General features: G+C 50.1%; 1 protein-coding gene across 2 annotated transcripts; it reads left to right on the forward strand.

The window, feature by feature from the left end:
* The first annotated feature begins 638 nt into the window (after nucleotides 1-638).
* Nucleotides 639-8,301, forward strand: TAC4 (tachykinin precursor 4). 2 transcript variants are annotated; one of them, XM_057501371.1, is made up of 4 exons: nucleotides 639-1,250; nucleotides 3,800-3,893; nucleotides 5,339-5,368; nucleotides 6,314-8,301. In XM_057501371.1, exons 1-4 carry the CDS (start codon nucleotides 1,134-1,136, stop codon nucleotides 6,412-6,414), a joined length of 342 nt encoding a protein of 113 aa, XP_057357354.1. In that variant the 5' UTR covers nucleotides 639-1,133; the 3' UTR covers nucleotides 6,415-8,301. The 2 variants fall into 2 exon arrangements, with proteins under 2 accessions (XP_057357354.1, XP_057357355.1); XM_057501372.1 differs by having other exon boundaries at nucleotides 7,576-8,301.
* Nucleotides 8,302-9,888: the final 1,587 nt, after the last annotated feature.

Genomic DNA, 9,888 nt, shown 5'->3' on the forward strand with positions numbered 1-9,888 from the left:
CACCCAGTGTCAATAATAGTAATAGTAATAATAGGCAACGGATATTAAATATTTACCATCATGCACTGGGCTAAGTGCTCCAAATGCATGATCTTTTCTCATCCTCAAACAATTTTGAGAAATAAGTGCTATTATTAATCCCATTTACAGATGAGGATTCTGAGGTTTAGAGAGGTTAAGTAATGTGCCCCAGGTCACACGGCTATTTAGTGGTGGAGCTAGGATTGGAATTCAGCTGTGACTGCAGGGCCCTTGTTCTACACTGACAGATGGACAGATGGACGGATGGATGGATAGGAGACAGGGAGGAACTAATATGAGAAAAGCCATGCCAGGGAGCTTGGACTTCATGCAAGGGCACCCGTGGGGAGACCTTGGATGGCTGTAAGCGGGGAGAGGTCAGGTTAGGGCTGTAGAAGGATCACTTTGTCAGCAGTGGGAAGTAGTTTAGAATTGATGACATTTGAGCAGGAGGCCATTCTTCAGGCAAATCTCAATTCCTGCCTGTGAGGAGACCCATTCCTTTCAAAGCTGTGTTGTTTCTCTTAGGGCAGTCATCCATTTCTATGCACATGCAGACTACAGATAGAGGGGAACGCTGAGGAAGGGGCCTCAGGCTAGCCAGGAAGGGGAGGCAAGTGGTAGAATACTAAATTCTGGGGAGAGGCCTCTCTTTCAAGGGAGCAGAGCACCCGGAAGGGAGAAGCCATACAGTCCCCTCCCATGTCCAAGATGATAAGGGCCCCTGGGGTTTCCAGCCAGGAAGCTGGGAGCACCAGGCCACACACACTGCCCCATTGTGCACCTGCCACCAGAGGGACCGCAGCCAAGGCAAGATGATGTTGCAGCAGGGTGCTAAGCCCTGGGCTCAAGTGCTGGGGGCAGCAGTGTAAGAGATCTGGTCCCTCCTCTGAGCAGCTCCTGATATCATTAGCCTTTCCAGCCAGAGAGGGAGGGGAGTCCCAGGAAATGGCTCTGGAGGTCAGATAAGCTTAAGAAGCGGGGTAGCTGGCAGGAGAGAGAGCAGGTGGAGCTTTGCCCTCCTACATGAAAGGAGCCAGAGAGAGGAAGGGCCTACTGGCGGTAGGCTGAGAGGGGCTCCCAGAGGGTCCCAGGACAGAATAGAGGTCACCATGCTGCTCTGCCTCACCCTGCTTTTCCTGATGGGGCTGTCTGCATGCGCTGTGGCAGGTGACCAGGAACTGGCTCTCGGTGCTGAAGCAGGGGCCTGGGTAACCGTGTCCCTGGAGGTAACTGTGGGGACAGGGAGGGAATGATCCAGGGTGGAGGGGGCAGAATATGCCCAGAAGAGCAGATTGTAGACTGCAAGGCAGGTTGTCTGACTCCTTTTGGCGGTCAGGTTCAAGGCCATGGCCCCTGACTGTCTGTCTGTCTGTCTGTGTGTGTGTGTGTGTGTGTGTGTGTGTGTGTGTGTGTGTGTGTGTGTGTGTGTGTGTGTGTGTGTGTGTGTGTGTTATTATGCTTCATAAATATTAACCCATTTAATCCTCATATCAGCCTTGGTGTGGTGCCATTACTATCTCCACTTCACAGATAAGGAAACTGAGGTACAGAAAACTCAAGTAGTTTGTCCTTGGTACCGCATCTTCAACTGCACACGTTGCCTAAGGTCTGACTCTGTGTTTCTGCATGAGAGGGCATTTTCCAGAATTTCCTTTCAACAGAGTCAACTTGGGGCAGGATCACCCTTTTGTCTCACATTTAGAAACTCTTATTTCCTGATAAGTACTGGCTTGATTACAGTCTCTTCTACTAAGCTGACCTGAGTGCTGTCTCTGGGGAGAAATCCAAAATTTAGAACACAGCATCTGTGCCCCACCACATCCAATCCGGGAGACAAAGATCCCGACCCTGGGGAGCTCCCAGTGAGAGAGGGAGCAAGGCTGACAGCCCAGAGACAAACAGGGCCAGGACTCAGGGAAGGCTTCCCAGAGGGCAGACAAGGCTCAGCCTGGCTCCTCCCTGTCCTGGTGAGGACCCTGGGGCCACGGGAGGAGCCACTGAATGAACAGCCACTGGTGATGGATTTCCTTCCTTGTTTGTCTGAAGGAGGAAGCATGTTGGGTTGAGAAGGTGCAGGATGGGGAGACCTGGGTTCAATTTTCAGCTTCTCCACTGACTGTGTGACTTTGGGAAGGTCTCTGGATTTCAGTTTCCTCACTTGTGAAATGACGGGGAGAGAGATGATCCCGAAGGCTTTTTCAAGCTTTGACATGCATTATGGAGTCTGTGCTGAACATCAGGGGAGCTGGTCCAGGCACAGGGAAGCTTCTAGGTGACAGGGAACTCTATGCAGCCACACAGGACACATCAGCATCAACTAGCACTGCTGGGCTTGCCACCCACAAGCACCTCATTCTGCCCCTAGGCCGGGGACTTATGTCCTTTCCACTCTCATTTAGCAGACTTCTGCTTCCCAAGATGCAGGGCTGGGAATACAGCAACCGTTGATAGGATTGAGGTGACTCAAGGAATGGTGGTACCGTCAAGGATGGTCCCATCACCTCCCTAGCTCTCGGGGCTCCCTGCCTACAGTTCTCCCGGAGCTGGGGGTTTGGCTTAAGTGGATAAGGAGGGCTCCAGGTGGGAGCAGAAGTCTCTCCTGCATGAAAGGGAATGAATGCCTTCTAACAGGCCCCCAGAAATCTGGTGGATGGCAGTAAGGTGAGTCTTTAATTCAGTCATTCTCTTCAGCTTGCACTTGAAGGCTGCCTTTTACTAAAGCAAAGTGGTTTTCATGTGTTTTTCAGAAATGGGTCCAAATTTCCAAAAACTTTCCTGGTTCCTGGCCAGGCTTGGCAACTCCTGCCCAAGACTGTTGCCCCAGACATGGACATTCTGGAGAGGAGTCAGATTGGAAGTGACTAAATTAGTCCAAAGTTTATAAAACCACCCACTCCCAATCCCCAAAGCTGGGACAAGATGAGCTGTGAGAGGCAAAGGGGTTTTCACTGCACCCCAGCCAGATCCTTGCTGGTCCCAGGAGCTCTAGTGTTGCCCCTGGGGAAGTTGGGGATGGAAGAGCCAGCCCCCAATTGAACCCCAGCTTCCAGCTTCCTGGCATGTGGCTTGCATTCTAGGACTCTATTTGCCTGTGTCCAGCCTTCCTGGAAAAGGAAACCCTCCTTCCCTATTCCCAGACTCAGAGAAAGGGCCCCTCATTCAGCATTCTGTGTCCCACACATGAGGAGCTGTGTGCACCAGGCTCTGTGCCAGGTACTGGGGACACAGAGATGTGAAGCTGGTCTAATATCACCCACTATCATTCTCTCCACCTGCAAGCATCTCTCCCTCTCAGCAAGTCACTCAATTTCCATGAGTCTCAGTTTCCCATCTGTAAAATGGGGATAAATCAGAGTCCCTACTTCATACGGTGGCTGTGAAGAGTAAATGAGATTATGACTGTAATGTTTGACCCTTTGAGTCAGATGACCTGGGTTCGAGTTCTGGCTCCACCTCCCATATCCTGGCTGGTGAGTGGGGACAAATTTTCTAATCTCTGTGCTTCAGTGTTTCCATCTGTAAAATGGTGACAGTAACAGTATTTACTCCATGTGGTTTTGGTGAGGATTAAATGAGTTTATATATCAAAGTGCTTAGAACAGTGCCAGGTGAAATGTTGGTATTAATTACATTATGCACACTATTGTGTAAAACGTGCAAAAACAAGCCAGTCCTGACACAGAGCAAGTGTCACTGGGGTTGTTAGTGCTCAGGCTACCCTCCCTGTGTCCTTGCCAACCTTTCCCCAAATCTAACGAACTCTCTGCCTCTCCAGGAAGGCATCATCCCCAGCATTCAGCTCCAGCTTCAGGAGGTGAAGAGGGGCAAAGCAAGCCAGTTCTTCGGGCTGATGGGGAAGCAGGTAGGAGGTGAGTGACAAAGGAGAGCAGATGCCCAGTGAGGAGCAGTTCTGAGTGGGTTGTTACACCAGGCAGAGGCCCTACCTTAAACCTGGCTAATGGACAGGGTCTGTTGCTCTAGTCTGGTAGGAGTCTCTTACCTATGGATGACTTTGGAGGGTGGTGGAGCTACAGATTGGCATCTGATATGAGCAAACACAGGGGCCAAGGTTTCTAGTTGATTCTGTTTGGCTGAAAGAGAATTGTTACAAGGAACCTGTTCCAGGCAACCAGTCCCCTGAGGGCACTCTCAGTCGGCAGTCTTGCTCTGGGGGTACAAGAGAAAGTCTGGACGGTTTTCTCTTTCTTATTGTCAACATTATATACGTATTTTTAAGTGGTATTGGTGAGGGTATGAAGAAACTGGCACTTTTACACACTATTTAGAGGACATGTTGGCAATATCCATCAAAGTTGGAAATATGCATACCCTTGGACAACCTCTCACTTTAGGGAATTTACCAGTAGAAATTCTATTTATATATGAGCCCTGAGATATTTGTACCAGAGTGTTCACTGCCAACTTGTTTGCAATAGCAAGTTTGGAAATGACATAAAAACCATCAATAGGGGAATGGTCAAAATATATTAGGCATAACCATAGCCTTTGTGGCCATTAAAAAGGATGAGGCAGATCTCTGGAAAGTTATGGAAAAAATCTCCAAGATATTGGTTAAGTGGAAAAAGCAAGTTATATGACAGTATGTATGACAGGAGCCTACTTGTTTTAAAAAAAAACTATACATTACACACATATACGTGCAAATGCATAGGGAAAGTTCTAGATAAATATCAAACTGTCAACAGTGGTTACATCTAGGATAGAGAATGGAGGCGAGGGAGTGAGTAAAAGCCTCTACATTACTTGACTCTTTTTGTGGTGGGCACATATTCAAAGACTGCTTTTGAAATAAAAATATATGCTTTTAAAAATACAGAAAATCAACTTGTGGCCAAATGCTTTGGCCTTAGTTTCCTCCCCTACAAAATGAGTTTTGAACTGGGCCATTTCAGAGTTCTCTTCTAAATCCAACAACCCATGAGGAGCAAAGGCATGGGGAATAAGAGAAATATTTATTGAGCACCTATTCTGCTCACATGTGATGGAACCTCTCAACCATGCTGCCTTTATCACCAGCAGGGAAACTAAGGTTCAGATAGGTTAACACTTTACCAAGGATGCCCAGCTGATGCCAGGTGGCAATGACTCCAAAGTGTGTACTTTCCAGTACTCCACACTGCCTCCTGCCAGGAGCAGCTCGGTGGCTCAGCCCCGCGGAGACAGGGAAGTGACTGGAGTTCCACTGAAGACCCACCAGAGGCATTGACCCCGAAGAGCCATGAGCCCTTCCCAGCTCACGGAGCTCCCAGGGAAGCACTGCAGCCCCCATTCATTCTTTTTCTCCTTCCCCCAGGAATACCTCCTATCCAGCCAGAGAGAATGGGTAAGTGTTATCCAGACTGTCCCCTAGTTCCCTGGGGAGAGCCAAGCTGTCCTGGCCACTGAAAAGTCAGGAAGGTGGGGGGAGATGCCCTGGCCAGGCTGGCACTGCAGGGGGTGGAGCCAGCATGGTTTGGCCATAGGCTAGGCTCCCCTGGTGCTTCCTTAGACAGGTGGTCTATGCATGCCTAGGGAGAAGTTAGTTCTGGGGTAAGGAGGAGACTGGATGAATCTAGTTCTGCCCCAGTTTCAAAATTACCTTGGGTCTAAAACCTAATCAATCTATTCCCCACCCTGCACTCAGAAGGATCTTGAAAGTGCATGTCTTTTAAGTGAAAGTACCCTGCTGAAAACCCTTTTGTGAAAAGGGGAAACAAAATGTAAAGAAAGCAAACCGACCTTTACCCTCCAACCTGTCAGTTCTCTCAGGCTCAAGTCCAGTGACCTAAAGATTCCCCACATCCTCTGGGGTGCCCTCACTGGGTTGACTCCTAGCCCCATCTCTGCTTCCCTGGCCATCTGCCCTGCCCAGATGGAGCTTGTTTCCTTGGCTTGGGCATGATGTTCTCCTTGACACACTGCGTTGCACTGCCCTGCTGGGTCACATGGGTGATACATAGGTGATGTCCCCAGAGTGGAAACCACACCCACCATGGGCAGGTAGCAGGTCTGCCATCTCCTCTGTATCCTCAACACGCAGCCGTTTCTATTAGAGGTGCCTACTGGGCACTTGTGGAAGGAAGGGCAGAGGGGGTGGGGGTGGGGGAAATGGAGAAAGAGGAAAGAATAAATGAATCAGTGAATGAGCAAACCAATCCACGGCTTTTCCTCAACCCCTAGGATGATTGTGAAATGATTCCATGTACAAGGCCCCAGCTCTGGCCCTTCGTGTTTCCCAAGAGCCTTCTTCTGTGGCATCCTCCCTTTCTTCTCTCTTTTCTGTCACCAGGGTATCAGCGAGGAAAAATGGTCCGGGACCTCCTGGGCAGGGGAGGCCCATCTACAGAGGGTAGGTTAAGAGCCTCTAGTGGAGCGGCAAAGGCAGCATGAGAAGGTGACCGGACACTCCATAGTGGGGGTCAAGCAGTTGGACAGACAGAACAGGCTCCCCCAAGCCATTAGGCAGAGGCCCCATGGAAGAGAGCAGTCAAGGTGCAGAGAGGTGGTCCCTCTGTGACCCCAGTCTGACACAGCCGCAGCTCTGAAGCCGCACACTCTGCTCCCTGCTCCGGGCCAGCTGAAGCCAGAGTGATGTGTGGTTTTACAGCCCCCAGAACATCCCCCTTATTCCCTAACACTGATCCTTACAAAGTCCTGCCTTTAGTCTTAAGATGTTTTCTGTCTTCATTAATTGTCAGTCACCCTGGGCAGAGTAACACCCTAAGCAGCTACCAGCTAACACTTTCTAGCAGGTGCCATAATCCCAAATGGGTCCCAGGGTACACTCAGTAAATGAATGAACAGGCATAAAAGTAGGTAAGTAAATGAGGCCGGGGTGGGGGGTCAAAAGCTCAGCCGGCCAGCCTAAGAGAAAGGGCCATCCCAGCTGGCCAAAGATCCTGAGCTCGTTTGCCTTCTGGGATGTCTGACCTCTTCCACAAGAGCTGCACCCCCATAACTGGACCCCTCTCTAGTTTCCCTGGTAGAACCCACTCCTTCCAATATAAATTTTGGAAATAAAGATGGCCAAGTCCTCTATTTTCCCTGGAGATTTTTTTTCTAAGTGTTTGAGCCTTTCCATTTGAAGGGCCATGAAGTCACCCCAATACCAAACTGGAAATGAATGTCCCTCCATACAGTGTGGACAGGAACCTTAGAAGTTGTCATTTTTCAGGGATGGAAAGCAACTTGCCCAAAGTCACACCATGAGCTGGTAATACAGCCAGGACTAAAAGCTGTGTCTCCTGTCCCCAGCACTTCCCATGTCCCCGTCCCCAGGGGAGCCTCAGGGATTCTGAATACTGGATTACCACTTCTCTTCCTTTAGAGAGGGTAACTGAGGGTAGGTTCTTCCAGGCTCTGCAGGCATTTACGATTGAATAATGGAAGATATGATATGGCAGGTGGACATGTAATTTGATTGCCCTAGGTATCTACAGCCAGAAAAAACATGAGTCAGTTAGGAAATGGAGGGCCTTGAGGAACGACTAGGTAAGTCCTCTGGGGGTGGAGGAGCCACACAAGACTCCCCTGACCACGGCCCTTGTACAGAACTCTTCCCAGGCAGAGAGGATGAGGACCACGGGTCGGAGTGACAGCCCCCACCGCATGCTCCCCCAAGGATGAAGCCTCCTTTCTCCCCACCTGGACGTTACAGCTGACCAGCCGGCCACACCAGCTCTCCTCTCCATGTGTCTCCTGTGCTCAACATTGGCGTGTTCCACCAGGCCCTCACTGAACTCACTGGGGTTTCTCCCAGGCCCCTCAGTCTGAAGCAGCGGTCATGCCTAATAGCACTGTTGGTACAGCTGTGAGCTGCAGTGACCTTGCTCTCCCTGGGCACTCAGCTCCCAGCTCACTGCAGAGCCGGAGCGAGCCTCACCTACTTCTCTATCTCCTGTGCCTGGAACACAGCAGGGGCTCAATAAACAAACACACAGTGAATGGTTTCTTCTCTGGTACAGGGAAGAGGGTAGGAACGGCCTGGCGTGACATCAGGTGGGAAAACAGGCTTGGGTCACAGGCAAGGGTAACAGTCCCAGTCTGAGAGCAGACACCCTCTCCCTACCCAGTCATGATTTCAAGGACCCAAATCCACTATCTTCTAACTTGGAGGATTGCGTCCCAGGTCCTTCAGCAATTCTTATGTGTTTAAGTGGCTCTTCAACCAACTGCTTTGCTTTTGGGACACAGGCAGTTGGTCATGCCCGGAGCACTGCTCTCTGAGCTGAGCACCAGAATGAGCTCGAGGAGTAAGTCCCTACCTGCCTCCCACCATCGGGACCATCGGGAAGCCCCCCGCTTGTCTCTGCCCAGTGCTTTATAGTCAGGTGGGGGCACAGAGGACCCCAGAATGCTTAGAAAGAGGCACACCAGCCAGCATGAAATCCCAGATGGCAGACCTATGTCATGAGCACAGAGGACCCGAACAAAGGAATGAGCTGGGAGTTGTGGGCTCAGCAGTGGTGGATGGCTCCTCAATTCACAAGGCTATGTAACATGTGGCCTCTCTGTGTCCCTCTCCAAACAGAAGGAAATAGGTTCTAAGTTTTTGGTGTCTGATTCATTGGGGATGGCATGGCTAGGCTGTTTAAAAGGAGGGGAAGGTGGCAGTGGGAGAGGACAGGCCTTCATCTGCATGCTGGGAAAGGTTTTTGTGATAGCTGAGGCTGGATGGTGTCAGCACACCAGTAAGACTCTTCTGTTTGACCTGTAGTGAAAGTTTCTCTCCTAAGACTGATTGTTCACTGTGAGCCCTGCACAAACCTTAGGGGATATCTCTTGCCTTCACTCTCACACCTTTCATGTCCAGTGAGGACAGGAGGGGCAGATGGGGCAAGTCTTCTGACACTACTGCAGATTTCCCCGTTAATGTGCTGCCCATTCTGCCCACTTCCAACCTCTAACCCACCAGGAACTCCTGGACCCTTCCCCACTGATCCCCGCCCCACAGTGCTGCGGTTCACTGTGATAACCCAACTTGGAGGATCAGCAAAGACAACTGGAGATTTCATTCTTGTTTGAATTTTGGTACATTGAAGAACAAAGTCACCAAATATTCAGTAGGTTTCCTCATGTGCTGGCACTTTGCTGGGACTAGAAGCCTGAAAGCATGTGCCTGGACTTTGTCCTTGAAGACCTTCGGGCTTTACAGGGGACCTGAGATGTACTGTGTAAAGGCCACACCCCGCTCCAAACAATCCTTTCAAACCCGCTGTGTTCACTCAAGCTTCTGGTTTCTGCACATGCCATTCTCTTCCCATCCTGGTGAATTCTAACTCAGAGGTCAGTGTCTCTGTAAAGCTTTCCCAAGTCCCTGGGAACTACCCCTTCACACCTTCATCCAAGTTCCCAAAGCGCCTGAACATTCTTCCATTACAGCACTTAATGTATGTTGTTATAATGAAGTTTATCCCCTTAATAGGGTTTCCCAAGTACACTGACCTTATCCTTATCTTTACCCTGGGACAACAATGGTACCCAGCACGTAAGAGGTCCCTGGAGGAGGTTTGGGTGAAGGATTCATACTTCCTGTCCTCAGAGAGTCTGTCTCTAGAGAGCCATGAGGAAGCCAAACTTAATACAAATAACTGCAATAAATAACAGCAGCCACAGCTCACTGAACACGTACCCTGCGGTTCTCAAACTGAGTATATCCCAACACTGAGCTCCTCGCCACTGATGGCATCCCCACAAATGGCACCTCCATGTCTGCAGCCATGCAAACCAGAAGCCTGGGAATTATCCTCTACTCCTCACTCCCCACATCTAATATATCCCTTGCTGTTGGTTCTTCCAAAATGCATCTCAAACTCATCTTCTTGTCACCATCCACCCTTGCCTGGAGGGCAGCGGCCTCCTGAA

This window comes from Manis pentadactyla, chromosome 4 (assembly GCF_030020395.1).
Source record: "Manis pentadactyla isolate mManPen7 chromosome 4, mManPen7.hap1, whole genome shotgun sequence".
In the NCBI taxonomy this organism is placed as follows: domain Eukaryota; kingdom Metazoa; phylum Chordata; class Mammalia; order Pholidota; family Manidae; genus Manis; species Manis pentadactyla.